We start from the raw sequence: 27,522 nt of genomic DNA on the forward strand, positions 1-27,522 counted from the left end.
TCCCTCCACGGCGGGTGGGGATGTTGGTTCCACGTTCAACCAGGTTTGGATGGGAGCTGTGGGGAGAAGATGCTTCTGCCCAGCCCCACGCAGCTGTGCCTCAGCCAGGCACTTGCCCAGCGTTAGGCCCAAGGGTGCTGCGGGAAGGGTGCTGGGAGCAGAACAGAGGGCTCAGCTCCCCTCTCACTTCCTCAGCCCTCTCCCCTTCCTCCTGCCCTCCTCTCAGCACGTCGCTTTTGATCAGCTCCCTCTTTCCATCCTTGCTCTTTCCCATTTCTTTGGCACGATCCGGTTCCTTCCTTTCTCCCTCTCGTTCCCTTTTGTTTTCTCCCCCTAGTTTTCCCTCCTAACTCTGTTTCCCTGCCATGACACGACAATCACTCTCCCTTGACTCATCCTTACTTCCCCCCAACGTCCCTGAACACTCTGACGTCTTTCCCCCTTCCTCCCCCCAGCTCTGACGGACACGGTCCTCTCACCCCACTCCAAACCTCCTCCTTTATAAAGGGATTTTTCCTCTTTTTAATCCAGGAGCCCCCCGCCCCTCCCTCCCCTCCCCGTCGCAGCCTCAGCACTCGGGGTGCACCGCGGGGGAAGAGATCACCCCGCCTTGGCGCCTTCCCCTCTCCCCAAAGCAGGAAAACCCCGGGGAGGGGGCAAAGCTCCCCCCATCCCCTCGGCGACCACCGCGCCCGCGGGATGGGCGGCCGTGCGGGACAGCGCGGCGGCGGAGCGCAGGTGGGGCGGCGGCACCGGTTCCCCGACGGCGGGGGATTGGGAGAGGGGGGAAAGCACCGCCGCGGGCGCGGAGCTCGGGGGTTGCGCTGCTCCCTCCGCGGAGCGCGGCATGTCGAGACGCGGTAGGTAGGGCTGGCTCCGCGGAGGACTCCCGGGGAGCCGTCGGGGCGGGGGCGGGGGGCGCGGCTGGGTGAGAGCGATCGCGGAGCGGCGGGGAGAGAGGGCTGGGAGGGGGCTCCGGGAGGGGCTGGGAGTGGGGCAGCAGCTGCTTGTGCCGCCCGGGAGTTCCCCCCCCTACCCCCCCACGCTGTAGTTCGTGTGGCTTAAAATTTCTGCCGTTCGACACCTTTTTACCTTCCCGTGTACTTCTCAAATTGCGAATGAGAATAGATGGCCACTTTTAATGCTGGACAATTAAGTGTTGCGGAAAAGCAAGCGCGGATTTTTAACGACGAGAGATGATAGAAGGGGGAAAAGACTCGGCATTCCAACACAAAGACTCAGAAGATGTGTTGTACTGTCGTAGCTATTACTTGTCCATAGTTCTTGTATAACTTAAAACAATTTTGTGGCTTGTCTTCTAACTAAATAGAGGCTTTTGTAATAGCCTACATGGCCAAGAGCTTCTATCCTATTCCACATACCAAACTGTTCCTTGACTGAAGAGTTCCCAGATACCGGGGACTTGCTGACGCTAAAAGAATTCAGTGCTTAATAACTGATTTCTAAAAATTATGTAGCTTTCAGCCACGTCATTCCTTTCCCCTTCTAATGACAGGTTGCAATTGTTGGTTGTTGCTCCGCAGGCATTTTAATTGGCATGTAAACTTAATTTCTGTTACGTCTGAAATCTTAATTTTATAAGTTCTCCAGAATAGTCTCTTTAATAACCATCTGAGTTTTTTTTCTCCACTGATTCTAAAAAGCCTCCTACCAGGTTTGTTAAAAGCAGACGTATTATTGCATTTTCTTCAGAGGTCTTAATGAAATAGCAATCAAAGAAGCAGTCGGGACTTCAACATGGCTTTCCATGTGGAGGGGCTGGTGGCCATAGTTGTGTTCTACCTGGCTATCCTGGCAGTTGGGATATGGGCTGCTTGGAAAACCAAGAACACCGGCAGCGAAGGAGATCGCAGCGAAGCTATTATAGTCGGTGGAAGAGACATTGGCTTGCTAGTTGGCGGATTTACAATGACCGGTATGTGAAAAATTACCTTTTCTTTTTTTTCCTAACTAGCGTATAACTTGTCAGTTTTCCATCTGAATGAAGAAATGTACTCTGCGTGTTGAATAATGCATAACGGAGAAAATATATTTTCTTTTTATCCAATTGCTGCTAACATTGTTTAGTGAACAGCCAAATGTAGCATCTATATAAAAACAATAAATATTTTTAAATCATACAGGAAGAATATATTGTATTTCTTGTTCATTCCTTTCATATTCATTTGTAGATCAGATATGTTTGGGATAGAATTATAGTATTTATATAGATTAATAAGAAATACAATTTTAAAATAACTGTTATTGTTGTTAAATCCATCCAAATTGGTGAGTGATTTTTGTTTAATCTGAGTAAAAAAAAGTTTATATGCACGAAGATGGGGGGGGTGCAGCATCAATTAAGAATAAGTTTCTAAAAGAATATTGGCATAAATCCAAACATATTTTGTGGATTCTTTCAACTTCTTTTGTAACAGTTTGACAAAATAATACATTACTGTGAATGGCATTATCAGTAGGAAAAGCCTGGGTGAAGAAAGAGTTCTTCACTATTTTTTTAAGCAGCGCTGTCTGACTCCCAGAGCCAGTCAAACCAGGTCTCTTACCTGGGTAAACAAGTTATTCACAGTATGGTCCAATATCTCAAGTCTTACAGCTAACATATAGTATTGGAACAAAAATATGTTTTAAGAAGAGTAAATTGGCCCACTGTATTTATTTAAGCAATTAAATTTTTAAGCATGCTTTGTTGTTGGGTCTTTGTTTTTTTTTGTTTTGTTTTGGTTTGGTTTTTTAATTCTAAATCCTATTCAGGCAAAGCCCTTTCAATTGCCAAATTGGATTTATCAGGTCATATTTATGTTTTGCTATTTTGTCCTGTTCTGGTTTCACAATTATCTAGTAAGGAAGAGGCACATAAAAACTTGGGCCAAAATTCTATGTTCATTAATCAAGAGAAATTCCCATCCCCTTGCAGGGGTATTTTGCTCATTCAAAGACTGATATTTGGATATTGACTAGAGCATGTTTGTAAAAGTCAATAAAGTTTGAATACAGGCAGATGTTCTACTTCTCACACTTTGCTGTAATTTACTGTATCACATATCCATGAGCTACTGAAGCATTAGATATGATGAGATTCTGCTCATAGCAAGAGCTGGTTTGACTGCTTTCTGCTGAATGAAATGTTTTCAAGAGCACTGAAAACAGAATATTTTGCAGCGATATTGCTTGCCACAAAACTGTAACCATTAGATCAGGGGAGTGGAGACAAAACAAGACATTCCTCGCACAAGTGGTTATGACTAACAGCTTTGCCTGTGGAAGAAGACACAAATTCTGGTCTCCTTAATCCTATTGTACAGGAATATTTTTCATAACAGCTGAAGCAGAGATGAGACTTGAACTGAGACTTCCTGTATCGCAGGCAATTTCTGTAGCCACCGCAATTGACACCCACATATACTCATCATGTTTCATGCAAGCTCTAGAGATGGCGTAGTGTATCATCCCTGCAGTAGAATATCAGACTGACCCTAAAGCCTTTGCACAGCTAAAACACTCATGGATTTTATACTATCAGGGTTCACATACTTCCTCACCTCTGCTTTCCATAAATACGGCAATTAGAGCTTGAGATGGCAAGTCAATGATGCTTTCGGTTTTGGGGAACCGCGCCTAGCACGTAAAGTTAGCTGTAGGCACAAATCTACAGAATCAGGGCTTGTCCGAGTTTTGTCTCGGTGAGAGTGACTGGGATACTTAGTTTGTAAAGCCGTAACAAAGTACTTGCGAAAGTAAGCTGATCAATATCCACAATAATTTTTATTAAATGGTCACGTTATTCAAGGGCATATTTGCGTCTTCAAAAATAATAGATGCAGATTTTGCACCTCATAACCATGCATCCAGAGATATACAGCTATTCCAACATCGTGTTTATATTTTACAGCTTTAATTGTCTAAACATGAATTAAAAACCAAAGCCTACCTTGTAAAAGGAAAACAGGAAATTTTTAAAGATCTCCAGAAAATATATTGTTCGCAGGGACATGAAGTACTTTGGGTTGTGACATAAGGCCTAATTCTGTTTTTCTTCCCTGAGAGAAACACTACCATGTTCCACAGGTATTGCCTATGAAAATGTTAGCAGTTTCTAGGGCTGCTTGGTGGGGGGGATGACAGAACTCAGCCTATAAATTTAAAATAAAATGCAGAGCTTAAGCATCATGAGTTCATAGGGATGGACTCAAGACTCCTGAGTAATTATAGCTGATTTTCTAAACAACATTGAAAAACGTTAAAGCAAATGCAGTACCTGTGAATAATGGCTATGGACATATTTGGATATATACTATGATCCTGAAGAAGCACTTCTATCCACTAGCTACTGAAATGCCTAAACTCAAAGCCTGTTGAAGTCTGAGTGTGTCTGCAATTATCAAAATAGAAAGAGTGAGAAGCTTGAATTGGGGATGGATCGCAGCAGCTCATATTAAAATGAGCTAACATAGTACCATGGTGGAAACGCCTGTAATCTGTGCATCGTTTTTACATAATTATAGTTAAAATGTTGCATTAAATATTGGCGTTCCTTAATTTGTGGGTGAAATTCTTAATAAGTTTTATCAAGTCTATTGTGATTTCAAGTGATTGAGTTTAAAAGGAAATATTTGAGATTACGTAATCGAATGCTTACAAACATGACCAAAAAGGTAATAATCTGTTGATGTCATTTTTTTCATTTTAGTTGGATGGAGATATGTATCCTTCCACAAGAAAAAAAAAAAAGAAATATTACAAAATTCTATTTTTTGTAATCCCTAGGACAGGATTGTCATTTTAAAGAACCTGATGAGTTGATTCAGTAATTGGAGTTGTCAGACAAGGGATCACTCACAAAGAAGTGCCAAAAAATCTGTTTTTCTAATATATATCAATATATATGTAAAGAAATCTGAAATTAATTTCTGTATTCCTCATATGAACTAGGAGCAGAATTGCACTCCATATCCTCAGTATTTGTCTGATCATTTTTGAGGGTGAATGTTTTAAATGGATGTTGCTATTTGCTGCATTTTTTGGTCCTTCAGATGGCAGGCAAAGAGAGGATTAAAATAGATTACCACATGAGTGTTTCCATAGATTATTAAATTTTATATTCCTTTTGTCTGATTTAGGAAGAAAAAAAAAAGAATCTCACCCCCCAAAAAAAAAGGTATTAAACTAACTTTAAATTGTGGCTTAGCAAACTGAGGATCAGAAAATTAATATCTAAGGTTGGAATTCCATCCTGCCATATCCCATTATTTCTTTTCTAATGTATTTACTGATGTCAATGTACGTGCTTACTACCCATGCACCCCTTCAGAAAAAGCTGTACAGCACCTTCCTAGACCTCTGGGGTGCTTGGCAGATGTTCCAGAACAGTCACGTGCATATAAAACTAATCAATAGCTATTTTTCAACCCCCAATCCAGAAATCAGGAAATCAGACTGAAAATAAGCGCTAAATCCTCCATGTCACCGTACCCAGCAATACTGATTCATAGGGCATTTTTCCTGTTCAGCCAGGAGAGGGCAATGACCCCTGCAATGTCACACAGAAGTGAAGTGACCTGGCCCCCTCCAGAAAAACATAAGGGAGTTCAGCACAGCATCCAGGTGCCTCTTGGAGAACACTCACCACCTGAGTAGCAACCCCAGCCAAATCGATGCCAGATATTGAAGCCTGCTTGTGCCACAGCTGCAGCAATGCTGGACGTCTGTCCTTAAATATGGGATATTATTCCTGATCTGGAAGTGGGTATAATTCATGCAGAACTTGTGCTCATCCTTTTTCCAGGGAAGGAGACAAATACAATTACCTTTCTAAATTTTTACTTTTGTTGTTGTATACAGATACTTACAACCTATTCCATCAGTCTATGCTGCTTGAGACACAAGGCAGCCTAGTAGGCAACGCACATCCTAGGTGGTCATGGTCAACAGCTCAATGTCTGGGTGGAGATCAGTGGCGAGTGGTGTCCCTCAGCGGTCCGTATTGGGATCAGTAATATTTGACATCTTTGCCAGGGACATGGACAGTGGGAATGAGTGGACCCTCAGGAAGTTTGCAGATTATACTAAGCTGAGTTTTATGGTTGATACTCTAGAGATAAGGGATGCCATCCAGAGGGACCTTGACAGGCTGGAGAGGTGGTCCATGCAAACCTCATGAAGTTCAACAAGGCCAAGTTTAGGGTCCTTCACTTGGGTGCAGCAATCCCAGACATGGATACAGGCTGGGCAGTGAGTGGATTGAGAGCAGACCCATGGAGAAGGCTTGTGGACACTGGTAGATGGAAGACTGAATATGAGCCAGTAATGTGCGCTCGCAGCCCAGAAAGCCAGTCTGAAGAATGGAAAATAAATTTCTTATATTAGTGAATTTTTACACAGGAAGTGTGAACTACTCTTATATGAGAAAGCAAAGGCTTCTGAGGCAAATCAAAACAGCATTACAAAAATCTAGTACTTGTAATGATCTACCTGTCCTTGTTCAAACTACAAACCCAGATTCATAAAACTTATTATACATTATAGAAAATCAAGATTTTTTTTTCACAGAATCTGCAAACAGGAAGAGATAAGCTTTATTACATAATTTGTTATGAATTATTTTTGCCGATGTAATCACAGTACATTTCTGTGTTGGATATTTTCTTTCATACATAGAGGTCCCAGATTCTCAAAGGTAGCAGATTCCCTTCAAGGCAGAAAATCAATTCATTAAGGGTCTGAGGTTGGTACATTAAAAATACTGCTGGATTTTAGAGAGATAAAATCAGAAATACTGCAGATAGCACAATTCCCTTCTGGAATATGTTTTCAGGAAACACAAAATTAGAACTTAAACAGTAACACAAAACCAGCACAACCAGCACAATGGAAATATAGCATATCGCATTTAGGGAAGTTAGAGTTTACTAACATGCTTTCTGTAGCCACAATTTAAAATTTAGCAACATTTTAAGGGCAGGGTTTTTTTTTATGGAGGTCCTAGTAAACGACACATTCGTTAAACTCTTGTCTAATGTAAATGCTTTGAGTTTTCCCAGATGAGATTTCTTTAGCATTGTATGTTTGTTGCTCCCTTACATCTCTGCTTCATTTGGACTAACACAAAGAAAACAGTAAACATCAGTAAGTTGATGTGCTTCATTCATTGTAAAAAATAGGCAACTCAGCCCTCACATCTTCATTGACTATACAGAGGCTTAGACACCTTGATGATTATCTCATCCATCTGTCTTCTTCTTTTCATATGCTTAGGTCATAAGTTTTTTGAATTCGGACTATCTTTTATAGAAGGATACCATGTCTGGAATTTGCACAGTACATATAATAAAAAATTACCAATATTTTAAGTGGTGACAATTTCAATCTACAACATGGAAAGTTTTATTTCTTTGTGCATATTAAAGACTTTTCAACCTCTTCTTTTTCAGCCACATGGGTTGGAGGAGGTTACATCAATGGGACAGCAGAAGCTGTATATGTCCCTGGCTACGGTCTAGCTTGGGCTCAGGCACCTATCGGATATTCCCTTAGTCTGGTTTTAGGTAAGCAAAGAATTAAAGCTAATAGTCTTTCATTTTAGACAGTTCTGATGAGAAGTCTATAATTTGATATGAAACAACTAGGGTCTGATATAAGGATACTGAGGTAAAATGTATCCCTTTTACTGATAGGTTTGGCTATTAAAAAGAAAAACAGAAAGTCACTATAAATACTTTAATATCTTAAGTCTCCTGAATGCCTTGGCAAGATCTATTTGGTTATTACAACCTGTTCTGGTTCTGGCTAGGATAGAGTTAATATTCACCTGAGCTGGGAGGAGAACTGGAGCTGGCTACAACACAACCATAGTAATCTATGGAGGTCACAATAAGAAAGATTTTCTTGTGGATTTTTTAAAAATTTTAAATACTAGGTTTTATATATTCAGATTTTCTTTAAGTGCCTGTATGATCTGGATCATATCAGGGCACCTATAAATCTTGGAATCCAAGAGTGGCAAATGTCCTTTCAAGTTAGGGAAGTGCTTATACCTTACAGATCTTCACCAAAACTCTAAGTAACTTGCCTACTTTTGTGTAGGATGTCTGTAGTAGAACCAGTCTATTTCCTTAAAATTGGATCAAGCATCCGCTTAAATGCAGTACAAAACTCCAAAACACATGTCAAAATGCAAATACACAATCCTACTGTATGCAGAGTCAGAGTGTAAAATACAGACAACGTTATAATTTTTAGTGCTGTGGTCTCTAATTCCTGAAACATAGTCTCAGAAATTCCTTATTTTTTGTTAAAAATAATAACGATAAAAATGTCTTACAGTGTCTCAACAACATGGAGCTGCTCGCACTGAAAGTATTGCCTTGTGAGCCATGATGAATACACCATAAATTGTCAATTGCATGCTCTACATTTGTGAATAGATCATGTCCCTAAGGCAACTGCTGATGCAACTGTTTAAAAAGAATGTTGTTACAAAAAAGATGCTGTGTTTTTCATCTTTGATTAATGTGACTAGTGTATTAGCCTTCCTAATAGTATTTGACCTCTCGGTTTATTTTGAGTCTTGTCTTTTTTGTTGCTTATCTAGGACTTCTTGGCCCTTTTATTTCTTCCTACACAACTCAATTTCCCTTCTGACTCTTTTTTTTCCCCTTGGAAATGCTTTCCTATGGCCTGTCGTGATTCTGCCCTCTTTCCAGGCAGAAATCTTCCCCATTGTAGATGTTCCTCCCTAGTACATGAGGGCCAGCTCCAGTTCCAGTAGTAGTTCCCATCCCTGAGAGCAGCTCTATCTCCTATAAGGAAAACAGTTAACAGCAGATATCTGCCTGGAGATCAGCTGATGTTACTATGAGATTGTGAGGGTCGTGATCCATCAATATCATTATGCAGTTGTTAGGATCATAGTCACAAGCATATTCGTGACTCTTAGCCTCTTAGAATTGACACAAAATAATACCACAGAAGGGGTTCAGTTAGCCTTTTCCCTCATTTCCAGCTGTTTTTAAGTGTCCAGACTTTTTTTTTCCTGGAAATAATAATGGCCACTGAGAGAAAATAAGTCTGTATCATGTGATCATATGTCTACCTGCAGAGCACAGAGGGGAAAGCATTTCTGTAGGTGTTATCTGTACATTAAGGTTTAGGGGGAGGAGTTGTTTATACTTCTTTTTAAAAAAAAGTACAAGGCTAGAAGAAATATTACTGCTTCAGACTGTAAGGATTTAAGATTGATATAATCTCCCTGTTAGCTCATTGTTGTGCTGCATGCCACTTTTCCTATTTTTTCAAGCTAAATTGCTAAATTGTGTTAAAGGTTAGAAGATCTATTTCCTTTGACGGATGCTTGCATGTTCTAATAGATTATAATATCAGTGACTCTTTTTAAAATTCTTTTAGTTGTCTCTTGTAGTGATGACATAACAAGTAGAACAGGAACAGGATCCATGACCAATCCAAGAACAGTAAAAAAATGCTGGAGGTTTTCTGCATCCAAACAGCCTACCTAAAGATAGTGTTAACATAAGCAGTATAAATAAATTGTGATTGGTGAGCTGGTACCCTCCGTTCAGGGAACTTCATGAAATTTAGAAATATGAGTGATATATGGAGATACATAGAAAATCTTCTGTACAATACAATGAATATATTACATATCTTGTGATGAAGAATCTAATTAAGGGCCACCAAATACTATACAGTGGATATAATTTGGAACTGTTTGGTTTTCCAGTTTGTTTTTTTTATTGTACCTTATACATTGTATTTCAGCAGTTTACTGTCATAGAAGTCTACTTAGTTATAGTCATGTGCAGGTCTCAACCACACAGGTTTCCATACAAGGACTCTTTCGAACTTTCCTAAGATAAGTCCTTTTTCTCCCTCAGCCAGAAAGAATTTGAGGACTGTACACTACAAAGGTGAGGGAGGCCTTTGCACATTTATCTATGTATCCAGCCCATATGCCAGTCAGGAAGAGCAGAATTGTTATACATCAAAATTCCTCAACATGTATAAATGAAATAAGTGTATGACAAATGTTCAAGGAGCCTGACACCTGCAGAGCTCAGAAGGCATTTGACCTACCCTGTAGGTGCAGTAAGGTTGATTTAAGCATATATAATAAATCTGAGTTGTCCTGAAAGAATCAGATTTGCTGTGTGTGCACTAAGCCATGTGTGAACTTGTATTTCTGATCCAGGAATCTCAGTTTTATTTTTAGAGTAGGACCATGTGAAAATTCATGCTGGATTCTGCTCTAAGAATTAACAGGATTAGGTAGAAAAGCCATTCCCTTGGGCTGATCCAAAATTAGACAAAACTCTGACAACATCCATAGTGGCAGATTTAATAAACTGAATCAGACAAAATAAGCCAAACTTATTTTTCGTTACCAGATCATAGATATTAATGGTGTGGATGTATTTATGTAACTCCGTAGACAGATGTAAGGTAAGAGTTCTTAGAGGATATTTTAACTGTTCTTGTTTCTTTAAAAAAAAAAAACCACAAACAGTAATACTGATATTTTTGTACCCTTAACTGACAATCAGTGTTTTACTCCTTAATGGCAATGCATTTTTCCACTGCATCTAGTGTCTTATGCTACTTTTCTTTGTAGGTGGCCTTTTCTTTGCAAAACCCATGCGATCCAAAGGCTATGTGACAATGCTAGACCCTTTTCAGCAGCTTTATGGCAAAAGGATGGGAGGGCTACTCTTTATTCCAGCTTTAATGGGAGAAATGTTTTGGGCTGCTGCCATCTTCTCTGCCTTAGGTAAGGAATGAGCAGTATAAATATTAATTTATCACAGGTGGAAAGGATTAAGGGAATAAGAAATGCATTAAAATTCTGGCTTCAAATGCTAACAATTCTAGCCAAATGATTCAGCGTGTGACAGTTCTCAGAACCATGCTAACTAGTAATTAAACCCGGTAATGGTACCCCATTAAATATTTTGGTAATGGAAAAACACACAAGGTATCTATTCGTTTTTCATTCATTTTCTATTCATTTAAGTTGTCCCTTTTCAAAGAGCAGAAAAGATTTAACAATGAATCTCCTGTAACTGTGAGGATGACATGAGTGGTTGCCAGCATCCCTTTTATGTCAAGGCTGACCCAGCTTCTCTTTTACACCACTGAGATCACAAAAGCCAGTCAAATTTTCCCTTAAAGTTATGAAACATTATTGCCAATGCGTCTAAACAAAATAATCCTTTGCATACAGGAGACCTACATATACAGAACTTTCCATAGCACTAATAATAGAAGTAAAACAGATGCTGATCAATAAATTGAAGTATTATTCAATTCTAAATGGCTTTCTACTCAACAAAATAAAAATACTTGGGATTCAAGAAAGGGTTCAGAGAGTTAGTGGAACTATGAGTCAATAGAAAATCACACAACTACTCATCCAGTCTGGAAAAAAAAATGTTTCCAGGGTTTTTAATTATATTTCAGGCCTGAATTTAGCAATCCCTTCAAGAACTGAGAAAGCCTTTGAGTTGAAGCACCAGTAGTTGACTTTTACCAGCTAATCACACTCATAGTGCACATGCATGTGGTAATGCTTTCTAGCACAAGCTATTTTAAACAGAAAATAAACTTTGAAGGTACTCTCCAGCTGTGCTCTGATGAACTGCAAAGCAGTGGGGAGCTTGTTTACCACAATTTCATCACAAAACCCTTAAAGGACTAAGAACAAACTACATGCTGAGGTGATAGGAGTTGAATAATTTGGAGAACACTCTGAATATTTGGAATATACTTTCTTTTTGGTTAAGGAGAAGCTAGTCTGCGATATTTCAAAGCAAATGATGTGAATACTTTTCTAGTAGGTTTATATTAACAGCTGACAGTTAAAGACTGTCAATGACTATAAAAGTCATTGAGGGTTTTAATTTTAACTATTTTGTGGATAATCTAATTATACCTCCTAATTTGCCACTTATCCTCACTGATGAATAATTCATAGAATAGAATCACATGGTTGGATGGGACCTATAAGATCATCTAGTCCAACCGTCTTCCCACTACCATTGCTGCCACAGCTACTAAACCATATCTTGTAGCTCCTCATCAAGCCGACTCTTGAACACTGCCAGGGACGGCGACGCCACCACCTCCCTGGGCAGGCCATTCCAGTGCCTGACCACTCTTTGGGAGAAAAAGTTTTTCCTCGCGTCCAATCTAAACCTCCTCTGGTACAACTTGTGGCCATTTAACCCTGGTACTCTTCACTTCTTGATCTTCCTCATTATTTCTTGCTTGGCAGAGTTATAGAAGGGAAAGATAGGGCTTCCAGCTTGTGAAAGATATCTGAGCTTGTAATCCTTAAGCATGTAAACTTTGAAGGCTCACTGTACAACAAAAAGCCACTTGGCAGTTCCCAGCAGCTCTTAGATACCACACATCATGTTGTGTTCCGCTGCCAGAACTTTTCCACCTATGTGGTCAATAATATCCATCTACAACACCTGCAAGGATTAAAAGTTATTGCAACATGTTTCATTTAAATTATCCTAATTAGAAGGAGAAGATTTTCAAAAAAAGAAAACCCATGGTTTTGAAACACTGCAATCACTTGAAATAGCTAAGGGAAATGTATAGCCATCTTGATAGCTGCTGGAAGGGCAGTCCAGGAGGGCACAAGCGATTCAGGAGGTTTCTTGAGTGCACCGTCAACAGCGTCTGGAAACAAATTATCAGGTTGCTGATGAGGGGAAGTGCCATGCCTGTTACTTACAAACAAGGAAGAACTAGTTAGGGGTGTGAAGGTCAGAGGCAGACTTGGCTGCAGTGTTCATGAGATGGTGGAGTTCAGGGTTCTGAGAAGAGGGAAACAAGGCAAAAATCAGGACCACAACAATGGACTTCAGGAGAGTAGAGTTTAGCCTCTCCAGGTATCTGCTTGAAGGAATGCCATGAGAGACAGCCGTGGAGAAAAGAAGAATCCAGGATAACTGGTTGATATTCAGGATCATCTCCTCCAAGCTCAGGAACATCCTGACAGCCAGGAAAACAAGCAAAGCTGGCAGGAGACCTGCATGAATGAAAAAGGAGCTCCTAACTAGACTTAGACAGAAAAAGGAAGCATCCAAGACCTGGAAGCAGGGACAGGTGACTTGGAAGGAATGCAGAGACACTGTCCAAGCATGCAGAGATGGGTTTAGAAAAGCTAAAGTCCACCTGGATTTGAATCTGGCCATGAAGGGCAGCAAGAAAGTCTTCTATGAGTACATAAACTAGGGAAAACATGGACTACTGTTGAAAGGGACAGGGGACCTGGTAGCAAAGGATATGGAGAAGGCTGAGGTACTCAGTGCCTTCTTTGCTTCATTCTTTGTTGGTTAAGACCAGTCTTCAGGAATCCTAAGAGAACTCTAGGAAAATCCAGGGCAAGAAAGGCTTGCTGGAGGAGAGTCAGGTTAGGAAATACTTAAATAGGCTGGACAGACACAATATCTTAGGACCTCATGGGATGTATCCCGCAAGTGCTATGGGAGCTGGCTGATAGCATTGCAAGGACACTCTGGGTAATCATCTGAAGACTATGGTGACCAAGGATATTCCTAAAGACTCGAAGAAAACAAATGTCACTCCCGTCTTCAAGAAGAAGAAGGAAGATTCCAGCAACTAAAGGCTGGTCAGCTTCACCTCAATCCCTGGGAAGGCAATTGAGCAAATACTCCTGGAAACTACTTCTAAATAAATGAAGGTCAAGAAGGGGATTAGGAGAAGTCAGCATGGACTGAAGGAGAGGAAATAATTCCTGACCAACCTGACATGTTCCACGATGAGCTGTCTGGCTTGGTTCATGAAGGGAGAGCAGAGCATGTTGTGCATTTCAGAAAGGGCTTTTTACACTGCCTCCCGTAATATCTTTGTAGACAAAAAAGGGAAGCATAGACTAGAAAAGTGGATAGTGAAGAGGACTGAAAATTGGCCTAACTGCTGGGCTTAGAGGGCTGTGAGCAGCAGTATGGAAGCCACTGTGTGGCCATTCACCAGTTTGTATCCCAGGTGTCAATACTGAGTTATATTGTGTAACATCTTCGTTAACGACCTGGCTGATGGGACCAAGTGCACCTTCAGCTAGTGCGCAGAAAATAAAAAATGTGAGGAGTTGCTGATAGACCAGGTGGTTGTATTGCCATTCAGAAGGACCTCATCAAACTGCAGAAATGGGCCAACAGGAACTTCATGAAGTTCAACAAAGGGAAATGCTAAGTTCTGCACCTGGGCAGGTGCAACCTGATGTCCCAGTACAGGCTGGGGGCTGATCAGCTGGAAAGCAGGTTTGCAGAAAAGGATCTGGGAGTCTTAGAAGGGAATGAAGTTGACTGCAAGTCAGCAATATGCCCTTGGGGCAAAGAAAGCCAGTGGCATCCTGGCCATTGCCAGCAGGTGGAGAGAAGGGATCCTTCCCCTCTACTCAGCACTGGTGAGACAACACTTGGAGTGCTGGATCCAGTGCTCCCCCATACAAGAGAGACAGACATACTGGAGAGAGTCCAATGAAGAGCCACTGAGATGATTAAGGAGCTGGGGTGTCTGGCATATAGGGAGAGGCTGAGAGAGCTGAGATTGTTCAGCCTGGAGAAGAAAAGGCTCAGGGTGTTCCTATCCATGTGCATAAATGCTTGATTTGGCAGTGGGGGGAGTGGAATAAAGAAGACAGAGCCAGGCTCATCTCTGTGCTGTCCAGTGACAGGACAAGAGGCAACAGGCACAAGCAGAACCACAGGAAATTCCATTTAAACTTAAGAAAAAGTGTTTATTATTATTATTATTATTATTGTTATTGTTATTGTTATTATTATTGTTATTGTTATTATGGGAGAGGTCAAACACTGACACAGATTGCCCAGATAAGTTGTGGAATCTGCATCCTTGCAGATATTCAACACCGGACTGAACATGATCCTGAGCAACCTGCTCCAGCTGACACTCTTTAAGTGACGACTTGGACTAGACAGTCTCTAGAGGTACCTTTCAGTCTCAGCAACTCTGATTCTATGAGCTGTTTTGTGGAGACTGACTGGTCGACTTAACATTGTGGTTTGTTGTCTGCCAGTGAAATCTGTGTGGTGGTGCTCAGAAAAGTTCTTAGTTTCTAGGTTGACAACAGAGAATAAACTTTCCACTTTACAAAGAAACCCACCTTTGTCCCATGTAAACAGTTCAAGGGCACTTTAGAAGGGTCAGTGGACAATTGTCCCTGTAGCTGATGCCTCCTCTACCATTCCTTCCGTGGTCAAAAGTGGCTAGCTCAGAGCATAAGCAAGATAATAAAAAAGAGTGTGATAGGTTGCAGCGGACCTGCCCTAGGCACAGCCTTTACTGCAATTTTACATTTGTTCCCTTCCAGCTGCAGCTCACCCAGGGAGGCTTCAGCTGTCTCTGCGTGGCTGCTTTTTCCCAGAGACTGTAGTTCTTCCAGAGCTTGAGCAATGTAAGGAAAGGCTGTTGTGACCTTTCCCTCCTCCATTTCGTAAGAACCTGCAAAATGGCAGATGCTAAACTTAGATCAACAGGAGCCTTCCTTTTCCCACTCACTTCAAAGGCACCGAAGGAGTGTGCAGAAGATAGAGGGGGGAATATCTTCAGAAGACAGAGGGGAAAATATCTCCCTGCTGTTGCTAAGTGTCGACTAGCACCTGTATATGCAACTTAACCAAGGTGAGCCTTCTCATCAGACATACTGTGACATACACTAACACAGTGCTTTGTTTTTCCCCACAGGTGCCACTATAAGTGTGATCATCGACATTAATGTCAATATTTCAGTCATTATTTCTGCCCTGATTGCAACTATGTACACACTTGTGGGTGGGCTTTATTCTGTGGCCTACACTGATGTAGTTCAGCTCTTCTGCATCTTCCTGGGACTGGTAAGTTTGGGTTTTTTTCCCTTCCTGTTGAGAATTTTTGCCGTGAGCATTATGATGATTGCTGAGACCTATTGCCCAGCTTCGGTTTTTGAACTGTTTCTTCACTGAAAGTGTGGAGAAGGAATATCTCCGCTCACAGAGCCCTGACTTTAAACAACATACAGCCTGTGCTTTGACAATAATGCTGACCAAGGGCCCCGATTCTTTGGCTTTTTTCCAGCCAGTCTGATAGTGCAAACCCTTTCCTGAGAAGTACATATCTAACTCAGAATAGGACTGGACCTGGCTCCTTCCTTATCTGTCCATAGAACTGCGGCACAGGCACTGGAAGGAGGCATCAATGGTAGGGAGCAGTTGGTAAAGCAGTCTGGAAACACTGGCATTGGACCTGCAGAGCTGATACTCATCTGCTTCTCTTTCCTGTAGCTGTCACCTGCTCACGCAGCTTAGTTAACCTCTTGCTTTAAATCACCTTCTTGGTTTTTCCCTCATTTCTCTCCACTGTCCTTGGAGCCCATAGTATAGGAAGTCTCACCAGATGACCTTGCTGTTTGAATATGGTGGTATGAATATTGCCTCATCAGCTATCAATGATAAGCTAGTGGGTAGCCTTTTCTTTTATTTACTGTTTGTTAAGCCCTGCTCTGAAAAGCATCAGTGCAACACAGTTCAGATCACAGGGGTACAATCAAAGGAGCTGCTGTCTTTGTTTGCTGGTGGCAGTAATGGATGGTCACAGGTGCGCAGAGATCTGAGACAGGTTGGAATAAATGGGGTGGCTCGAGGTGAAAGAACTGAATGGCACCCTGGGGACCCAGAGCTGTTTCTCTGCTTTTGCCAAAGTTTGTGTGTGGCTCTAGGGAAATTGCTTCAGCCAGAGCTCACACAGGTGGTCACTAACCAACCCTGTGTGTGTCCTCACTCTGTAGCATCCTACCGCGAGGTCTATGGCCTTATTTGCAGAAGTGCAAAGCCTTCCCTCTTGTAACAGACTTCATGGGAATGGTGCTAAATACTCTGAAAAAGCAAATCCAAGTTCCAGCTGGCCACCTCAAATGAGAAGTTATTCCAGATCTTCTCTCATACCTTTGTTCTTCACCTGCACAGTGGGGAACTGTCTCCTTCCCTAGCATGCATGTTAATATTTGCGAACCATTCAGTTTGTACAGATGTTGCACATTACAGAGATTCCCCAAATTGTAGATAAATCAAAATACTTAAATGCTTTTCCAATGAGAACAACTCATGCACTGCTAAAGACCCTGATCCCATGGGAATAACAACATGTGATCCTGTATTAAAGGCAGCATGAATCTGATAGGGAAGGGAAAGCAAATGAAGGTTGTATAGTAGTCTTCTACGTGTTTGGATCCATAGCTTTAATACTGTTATTTTAATTCAGATTGGGCTTTTTATGTAATTTCCCATTTAAAATAAACAGCAATAATGTCATGTAGATGGAACCATATTCATTACTTCAGGAGTCATCATCAGTGGGGCTGGAAGCCTCAGATATCATCTAAATGGTCATGCTCTTGTTGTGGCAGTTTTAGATAAGATGGGACACTTTCACAATAGGTGTCACAGCAGGAGATGTCACAGGCTCAGGTATACCAGCTTCCCCTCCAGGCTCTGGAGCAGTTTGTATTCCCACTGGCACAGAGCTTTACTGCCTGTTCCTCTAATGCCCATTTCTCTCCTCCTCCTTATCCAAGAAGAGATGCTTGTTCTAATCACTTATTCTCCCTACCCTGGCTCCTCAATTCAGCCACAACTTCTTCCTTAGTCTTCCATAACCTCTACGCCAGCCACTCCACGTACTTCTCTGGTTTTCCTCTTACAATCCCATGTAGTCTCTCTCCCTCCCTCCTCACTCTCCTGTACTCACATCTGCAATTCTCAGCTCTTTATCTTGCCTGCTGAGTCTTTCCCTGATCCTGCACTGTGTCCCGACTAGTTACTAACTCTTCATCTCAGCTCTATTATTAATTCCTCACTCTAAACTCTTTGCTACCATGTACAAGTCCTTTTTTTTTTCTGATTTCCAATCCCATGAGGTCCAGGTCCTTCAAGCTACCTGCTACTTACACTCCTGAGCTTCAAGTCCCAGCATAACATCTCAGTTTCTGCTTCACTTCCACAAGCCTTGGGTTTATTTGCTCTCCATTCAAAACAGTAAATTTCCTACTCCTGTTAGAAAGGGTTCAACAAAGAAATTGAGTGAGAGGAGAGAATTTGGGTCTGTGTCTATGTTAACAAGTTAAACAGTGCCAAGGTGAAAACATAGAATAATCTGTAGTGCTTGATTGTTAACACAGTCCTGACACTGTTTTGGCACACATCAGTCAGTATTTTCCCAGATAATTCCCAGGAACAGTTGAGGGCTGTCTTTTTTGGCAAGGAAAGGAGTCTAGATGTATGGATGCAAAACATGACCTGTCAGTGAGCTACAGGGCCAGAGAAAGTGTCTTGGTTTATTTACTAATGTAGAGGTAGTCCTTGAGACCACAAAGAGTTAGGTTACAGTCAGGAACTGGAATGGATTACAAAAGTTCATAATGCATTTGCAACACAGTTTCTATTAAATCCTAGGCTGTGTCATTCAGGCTGCAGATGGACCTTTAGAAATTTACCGTACTGAAAATCTTAGCTGAGTTTGTGCAAACTACAACTCTTCAGAAGCTCATCACTTTGACATGTTTGAGATTTGAGATTTACAAAAAAGAATTAAAAAATCCATTTGATATCCTTATTCCCTGTGAATTTCTCAACACGAAGAGTATTAACAAGCATTAATTTTGACAGTATGTTTGGTTTTCCCTCAAAATATCTTTGAGACAGTTGAAATGTTTTGGTGATCTTCCCCAGAAAAGCCCAAGCAGACAGACAATGAGAAGGGAATCATTCTGCCTAAGTGCTTAAACTGACAAAGTTTAATATGTAACTGAGAACAGAATAATATGGTAATGATAAACAGCCTGAATAGTAGGCAGTACAGCAAAACACAGCAATAATTCATATATTCTTCACACATTATTGCAATAATTCTTCAGCAAAGTAGAGGAAGATGTTTAATATCTCCCCTTTGCCCCTGTTACCCCATATACTTAAATGTGATCAGTTGGATTGTAGTAATGTGCGTGTTTTGGAGCCTTAAGGATGCTGTGTTTGTGGTGGTCGATTCCATACAGCGCAAAGCCTGGTTTTCCTCTCAGTAGGAGCTACTAAGGTTCTCCTCATAGAGAGTTATTGAGTTACACCATTGCAAAATAAGTTGGCAAGTAAATGCACAAAAAGTCAGTTGGTGAAGAAAATTAACCTTCTGGATGAAACTGTCTCTGGGAAGGGTTTCTCAGTTTATTTTTTTGGCCTAGATCAAAACCAGAGAGACTGAAAATAGTCAAAAGCCCAGAGTGAAATTGCCATCAAGGTAGAAAAGTGCTATAACGCTGGGCTACTGAGCGTTCTGGAGCAAGAGAGATGGGGGTTCACCAACAGCACCCCTCTGTTGTCACAATGTAGAATATATATGGAGTTTAGGGAAAATAAAATGGAGATATATAAATGTGTCTTTCCTGCTGATATTCCAATTTACCCTGATTAATTCTCTGCTCATACTCACACTCTCCAGAATAGAGGTAAGTTATCCACTACCAAGCTCTCTGGATTTCAGAGATGTTCCACCAGTACATAGCATGACTTTTCTGCAAGTCAGCTCGGCAACTTGGCTTTTGATCTGTAGCATGCAAGAAGAAGAAAAACAGATCAATGTTAACATTAAAATTTCACAGGTTTAGAATGCCTTCTTTAGACCTGAACAGAGTGTTACTCTTTGGTTACAGTGGATCAGCGTACCCTTTGCAATGTCCCATCCTGCAGTGACAGACATTGGGCTCACAGCTGTGCACCAGGTGCACCAAGCACCTTGGCTTGGGTCTGTCAACTCACTTGACATTTACACATGGCTGGACAATTTCCTTTTACTGGTAAGTGATGGCTTGTATGAAGGAATGAAGCATTTAAGCATTTACTGTGTTACTGTGACAGCTGAAAGGAATAGACTCTAGTTAAGAGTTTCCAGCAAACTGAAAACTTTTACCTTCTTGACCCCCTGCTCAGTATTTCTGCACATTTGAATGATTTCAGTTAAATATAAGTAGAATATTGTAGCACAGCTGTCAAAGTCACATTGCCAGGAATGCAATTTAAATATCATCAGGCTGAAAGAGCTGACATGCTAAAATTAATTAAAAGTATGCAGCTAATACTTAACTGATGTAATTCTTGGCAGAGGAATTTATATATTGCAGAAGGCAATAAATATGTTATACAAATGATTAAACATGCCATAGGTATAGGTGATGTAGAAAAAGCTTTGCAGAGATGGATGGATGGATGAATTCATACCTGCACACATGCCAGAATGAACCGAGGGCTTTTGTTATTTAATATCCATGCATTACACATGGGATTGGTGGTTATTAAGTACTTTCCATTAGAAGATCTAGCAACACATGCTAACATTTTCCATTCTCAGTGTCCCTGAGCAACTCTACACTGGTTTCATTATTGTGTTGTACTTTGGGATTCCTTTCTCTTTTTGGTTTTGTGTGGTTTGTTTTTTTTTTCATAATCTCAGCCAAAAATCTTCAGAGTTTTCTGATAATTTGGCTATTAAAACATATTGGTTTATCCAGCCCAAATTTTTTTAGATGTTCTCAGACAGCTGAAATATGACATTAGCTCAAGCAGCTATATTCTGTCTGCTAAGCCTGGAGGTTTCATCTCTGCTGATGACCAAAGGAGAGCTCTGATGTTGCCAAATTGTGACACACTTTCTTTTCATCTCATTTGTTTCATTATAGATCAAGAAATTTGCACGTTTTGAAAGCTTTATTAAAGAAACATTATAAAGGCTACAAAGGAAAAGAGTCATAAATAGCAAGTCAAAATCAGACTTGCCCGTGAAACATTCATTTGGTCCCTATGTGTGCATGAAACATGTATGAAATACCTGTATACACACTATTTGTTCCAAATGCCTTCTGCCTCATTTAGTGTGTGGAACTGGACTGTGCACATTTAGTGAGCAATTTGTTTCATTTTCTTTCCATGCTATTTAGACACAGGCATTTATTTACTTAGTGGAAACTATTCAAATCCTACTTTCAAGACAGAATGTTGGCGCTTGGGTTTTCAACCTTTGATAATACTCTTTTGTGTTGTATTTTGCAGATATAATTTTAAGTCTAATCAGGATCTTCACTGTTATATACCCAAAAACATTACTGTTGCCACCATAAAAAGAAACTTTCTTTAACTGCTTTGTCTTTAATTTCTATTGGTATCATATTTGATTAAGACAGTGGGAAAATAATATTTCAGATTATTGTGTTCGACATGTACAGAACGTTTTGCCTTGTTTTGATGGCCACACACATTCATAAAGGAAGATAAAGCCTTGCTTTCAAATCCTGTTGGAGACTAATCTAATTTTGGCAGGGAGAGAGTACTGGAAGCCAAATTTTCCAAATATGAAACATGACAATAGTATTTTATAATCTTTCCTAAGGCTTTATCAAATATTTAGCAGTTCACAATACTTACGGATTGCAAGGACTGTGTAAGTGCAAAGTGTTGTCGTTAATTGTACAAAGGAATAAGTTGTCTAAATGAATGGGATTTAAGTGGACTTAAAAAGGTTTAACATTACTTGTGAGAATGAAAGCTAACAGCTATGACTGACTAACTGATAGTCAATAAATAAATGAAAGAGCAGCAGTATGGCATTCAAGTGGTGCTTCTACATGCTTTTTATATGGTGATAGCAAAAAAATCCGGAGTTAACCCCCGGTGATGGGATGCTGCCCGTTGTGTTTGCAGACATTAGGAGGAATCCCATGGCAAGCATATTTCCAGCGAGTTCTTTCCTCATCTTCTGCCACATATGCCCAAGTTCTGTCATTTCTGGCTGCTTTTGGCTGTCTTGTGATGGCTCTTCCTGCAGTACTCATTGGTGCAATTGGAGCATCTACAGGTAAATGATAAAAAATTAACATTACAATAAATGTAAAATGAATTGTTCAATAAATATGTGAAAATGCTACAAAGCTTATGTTAGAGATAATCTAACCAGGTAACATCATTAATCAACTCATGACTCCTTCATCAAGAGACTACACTGAAAAATAATATTACAGAATGTTTCTCCCAGAGGGAATTGCTCCTATCCCAGTGGCTGAGATGATTAACTCTGGGTATCTACAGACATCATATTTCTATTTAATGTCTGAGTTAGATTCTGGTACTTTTATTTGGTCCTGACAGTAATAACTGCAAAATAACTGTCTATGTATTATAGTCATTTGTTGGGAATATCTTATCTTGATCAAAACATCCTTGCCAAGTTCTTTGCCGTGAGTGAGAGTGATCCCCATCACAGTGACCATGTAGATACACTGTTAGAAATGTTCTGTTTAGAAAAGTTTAACACATTTCTAAACACATCTGAGTTTGTTATCCAAGCGAATAGTTAAATGCATTACAACCAAACATGGATCCCAGACTTCTTTTATTGAGGAAAACAGTATTTATGAGCAATGCAACCGTTTAATATTAAACTTCCTACTGAATAACCATAGGCTGTGGCCAGACTTAGCTTAGAGATAAAAAAAACGCTGAGCAGAATTAAATCTGCCTAACGGAAACCAATGGGACAATGCCTCTCTGAAATGCCTTTGATCCAGCCCTAGCAATAGTTTGGTAATTGAATGTGAAGGAAAATGTGGCAATATGAATAGCTCACTACATATGAAGTCAAGAGATGCTGTAGCTGATGACTACTAATGTTACTAATAACATACTGGTGTCCATATTGCAGCCTGGAACGAGACTGAGTATGGTGTCCCTGACCCCATGACTAAAAAAGAAGCAGATATGATTTTACCAATCGTGCTCCAGTACCTTTGCCCAGTCTATATCTCGTTCTTTGGCCTCGGTGCTGTATCTGCTGCTGTGATGTCGTCAGCTGACTCTTCAATTTTATCAGCAAGTTCTATGTTTGCTCGGAACATTTACCAGCTTTCCTTTCGGCAAAATGTGAGATTACATTTTAATTTTTACTTTTAGAGAAAATTTCAGGTGAGACCTTAAGTGGGTGATGCATAGACTGTAGTTTTATAATAGAACACCTCTTTCACATGCCTGCCTATGACTAGAAAAGGTATAGCATTTAATTCCTAACAGTATATCGAATAAACTGAAAGTTATAAAAATATTTGTGGTTGTGACTGACAAGAGAGGTGAAAAAGCCAGCTCAGAAAAGGCAGCTTTCAGGAATTCTCATGGCACTGCAGTTTATTCAAATAGCTCCTAATTATTGCTTTAACCATACATTTTACTTAAATCCTTAACAAAAGGAGTCATGAATTATTGAATTATCAGCCAATCATTTGACAGCAGAATAGGCTAGTGAGTCGGAGGTTTTCTTATGAAATGGAACCATCAGAAGACACTGATGGTTTTTTTCTGTTTAATTCATATTGTGTTTATATTTAAAAGTTATTTCTAACACTCTGCAGTTGTTTTTTTTCTTTGACACATTATCAGACATCTCCTTCTGCTCAAAGGCTAAGGACCATAACTCTTGAGTATTTTTCTCTGTGCTTGAGATGGAGATAGACACAGAGTTATTAATTTGTAAATATTATTGAATATATCCTGCAAAATTTCCTTTTACAATGTAGTATCTTATAAGATTGAGTTCATAAGTGTAGACATGCATATATTGCCATGAAAAAACCACCACCTAACACTGCCCTTTTTTTGCAGGCTTCAGACAGGGAAATCGTGTGGGTCATGAGAATCACTGTTTTTCTCTTTGGAGCATCAGCAACAGCAATGGCACTGCTAGCTTCGTCAGTGTACGGCCTGTGGTACCTCAGCTCTGACCTTGTTTATATCATCATATTCCCCCAGCTTCTGTGTGTGTTGTTCATTAAAGGAACCAACACCTACGGTGCCATTGCAGGATACTTATTTGGCCTTGTTCTCAGAATAACTGGAGGAGAACCGTACCTCTACCTTCAGCCCTTGATCTACTATCCTGGCTGCTATCCAGATGAAAATAATATCTATATCCAGCGATTCCCATTTAAAACACTTGCTATGCTTACCTCCTTCTTTACTAACATCATAGTCTCCTACTTAGCCAAATACTTATTTGAGAGTGGGACTTTGCCACCAAAGCTGGACTTCCTTGATGCTGTTGTTGCCAGGTACAGTAGAGAACACATGGACAAAGCAACTCTTGTAAAAAGTGACAATATTGTATTGAACGAACTTGCACCTGTGAATCCACGACACAGTCTAACGTTGAGCTCAACCTTCACAAACAAGGAAGCCTTCAATTATGTTGATTCGAGTCCAGAGCTGTCCAACACTGAAGATAATTAAAAAGCCTGGTAGCCACAGGCAAAGCAATGCAAACCAGGATATTCTACAAAGAATAGTAAGAGGCATTTTATCAGAAGAAAAGCAAGAATTGGGAATAAAATGACACTGCACAATTCTTTAAGTTGTTTTTCGGAGCAGGAGCATCCCATGGGAGAAACTCTTTTCTGCTATTAACTAACATGTTGGATTAGACTATAGAGCGTTTACAAAAGGTACACTCAGATCTCATTCTTTCCACCCAGAACTATATACTGTGTAATTAAAGAAATATTTACAATTGAAAATATATGTAGCAGAAAAAGTGTGACAGTTATTTAGGTAGGAAATCAAGAGATTATAATACAGTCACTCTGAAATACTATCAGTAAACATTTTATTGGCATTAAGTGAAAATATATTGTCACAGATATAAGTGATTTATTACTGAAGAGCTAGTTGCTTGAGCAAAGACAGATAGATAAGTTTCCTGGGTATTTGGTCTGGTCATTTTTTTCCTCATAAAGAAATTCGAAGAGTACAAATCTAGTATTTTATTCTTATCACCATAAGATAGCAAAATAGTAATACTAATAAATAGTAATAGTAATAAAATAATAATAAATTCCTTATAGGAGTTCTAAACTTCATATATTAATTTAAAAAGTTAAAATGAAGTCACCAGTTTAAAATTATGTTACACCTAATGCAAGATGACCTTAAGCAAACTATGTTACTGTAGGTGTTATTTTTTTTCCTGTGGTTACTGGCTGTGACCAATGGAGGATAACAAAATTTTTAAAGCAATATTGGAGTTGAAACTCAACTTGTGAAAAATGACAAAACTCTTTTAAACTAAATAGAACTTTTCAATGCTGAGAAGAGAAGCCTTGTCTTGACTTGTCAAAATGAACACTGAGCAAAACAGCCTGACACCAAGCAACTGCAGCAATGAAATGAATATTAAAAAGTAAGGAGAGTCAAGAAGGCTTGAAAAAACAGATGAGAGTGTTTTCCATGGGGAAAAATGCCACTTTTCACTTAATAAAAAAAAGTATTCTCAAAGACATCAAAAAGCCTTTTGGGTTGGACTTGCTGGGATTACTTTGGAAAGTGTAATTTTTCCATGGAAAATCACATTTTCTGAAAATTTGATTTCCCATGGGAAAAATAGGCTTGTCAAACAGTTTTCCACGTCTGTAAGTGTCTGCCTCCAAAAGCAGCAGCAGCTTGGAGGAGAACTGAAAGGAAAGTCAAACCCACAAGCATAGTCAAAGGCATAGTGTTGTCTTCCACTAAATGCTGGGCTCCTTCATTAACAGCCATCCTCCTGGGCCATCACGGTGCCTCTGCAGAGCACCAACAGTGGCCAGGCACAGACGACTCTTCACTCATGTATGGCAGTCCTGGCCAGAAGCAGCAAAGCAGGGACATGAGCCCTCTTCCAACTTTGCCCTGGCCAGCCGGGAACACGCAATGTCATTTCCAGTTGCCCATGGCCAAGATGATTGTGTCTGTCCCCATTGGTATGTGCCTTTCACAGTGGGAGATCTAATAGCTAGATTTCTGTACAATTAAGAGTTATGCTCCAATAATTCTTTTTAATATCTACGCATGACACAAAATGTTCAGCTGAAATCCAGATATCCTCCTGTTGCTGCTCACCGGTGAAATTTCTTCTTTAATGTTGACAGCACAAGGAGCTATACTGGAGGACAGGAGATGTTAGAATAGGTTTTGCTGCTAAAGGAAGAAGCCATCAACTTGTGCATTCAATGTTGACATAAACTTTCACAAGGTTGAATCCTTAGATATGTTTTTGCTCCTTTTGTGGAGTTTTAACAGCATATATGTATTTTATATGTAGAGAAAATTAATTTTAGAGATGTTGATTTTTTTCTCCATACAGTATATTTAAAAATAACACTGTGTCTCGCTTTTGAATATGCATTTTGAACTGCGGTACTACTATGGTAGCAAATACTGAGTGTGATGCGGGTGGAAGGAATAAAAATCAGCGTCTGTACTAAAAACCCAAAAGAGCCAATATAGCAAAGAAATGAAAAACTCCTGTGAGACGAATGAATGAGCCACTGATGAAATTCAGTGTGCTGAGGATCTCACAAACTGGACACGAACCCAGCGGTATTCATTCCACCACAAACCATGGAAAAGAAGAGGAAAGAGATTGGGTGGAAGAAAGAGAGAGGAGAAAAGAGAGCAACCTGTTCCAGTATTTCACCACTCTCATTGTAAAAAAAATTTCTTCCTTATGTCTAGTCTAAATCTATCCTCTTTTAGTTTAAAACCATTACCCCTGTCCTATCACTACAGGCCCTGCTAAAAGTTTCTCCCCATCTTTCTTATAGGCCCCCTTACACAGCCAATATGTTATCTGCAGTTCCAAATTAAGTTAGTGGATCTCATTTTACAGCCACCTGTAGGTCTTCCTGAAAAATCTTCTCTTACTTCAGTTTTGTCTAAGAATTGCTAGAATTTCACTATGAGAAGCTCAATAGTGGCCAGGTGCTTTGCATACAGGAGTATTTCTGTATTACTTATTTCAAAATTCCTAATAGTGGGAGGAGAAGGAAAGGAGAAGGGGACTCAACTTGAATAATTTAAGAAATTTTGACTGAAAAATCAAAATCTTTCCTTTTCTCTTGTATTGCCATAGAAACAGAAAGGTTTTTTAAATGCTCAAAATGAAAACATTAAGTGAAAAATTAAAATGCATTAGTCCAAAAATTTCAAGTCAGATGCTTTCAACATTATCAGAATATTTTATACTGCTTATCTTATTGAATATTTTTGTGAAATCACAGTGATTTCATGAAGTATTCCTGTTTAGATGGAACTATGCATTCTGTGGTGGAAAATGGTTCCAACAAAGTTTTCCAGTCCTCTCTGTGGATACTGAAATGTTATTGCACTTTTACAACTAGCACACCATGGAAGCTTCATCATGCAAAGGAGAGAAGTGGCACTGAAGACTGTTCATCATGTGACTGTAACTCTGCTTTCCACATACCAAGTCTCTGTGTTTGTCTTTGTGTGAGTCCAACAACGGCTGCAGTGATAGGACAGCTGCATAGTGGACAGGATAACTCCAAAAGCGAAACTAAACAACCCCATGCAAGGTCTGTTTACAAATGTTCTTGCCTTAGTT

At 40.0% G+C, this 27,522-nt stretch overlaps 1 protein-coding gene across 1 annotated transcript; it reads left to right on the forward strand.

Annotated features, from left to right (window-relative positions):
• The first annotated feature begins 1,758 nt into the window (after nucleotides 1–1,758).
• Nucleotides 1,759–24,377, forward strand: SLC5A7 (solute carrier family 5 member 7). The gene is made up of 8 exons (XM_086740985.1): nucleotides 1,759–1,936; nucleotides 7,452–7,565; nucleotides 10,646–10,801; nucleotides 15,775–15,923; nucleotides 19,766–19,909; nucleotides 21,807–21,960; nucleotides 22,804–23,021; nucleotides 23,754–24,377. The coding sequence occupies exons 1-8, from the start codon at nucleotides 1,759–1,761 to the stop codon at nucleotides 24,375–24,377; spliced, it is 1,737 nt and encodes a 578-aa protein (XP_086597111.1).
• The last annotated feature ends 3,145 nt before the right edge of the window (nucleotides 24,378–27,522 follow it).

This window comes from Chlamydotis macqueenii, chromosome 1, assembly GCF_036417535.1.
Source record: "Chlamydotis macqueenii isolate bChlMac1 chromosome 1, bChlMac1.mat, whole genome shotgun sequence".
Classification (NCBI taxonomy): Eukaryota; Metazoa; Chordata; class Aves; order Otidiformes; family Otididae; genus Chlamydotis; species Chlamydotis macqueenii.

Coding starts and splice junctions, on each gene's coding strand:
- SLC5A7 (XM_086740985.1), top strand. CDS start 1,759: ATGGCTTTCCATGTGGAGGGGCTGGTGGCCATAGTTGTGTTCTACCTG. Junction 19,910..21,806: donor TGGACAATTTCCTTTTACTG/GTAAGTGATGGC, acceptor TTGTGTTTGCAG/ACATTAGGAGGAATCCCATG. Junction 21,961..22,803: donor TGCAATTGGAGCATCTACAG/GTAAATGATAAA, acceptor TCCATATTGCAG/CCTGGAACGAGACTGAGTAT.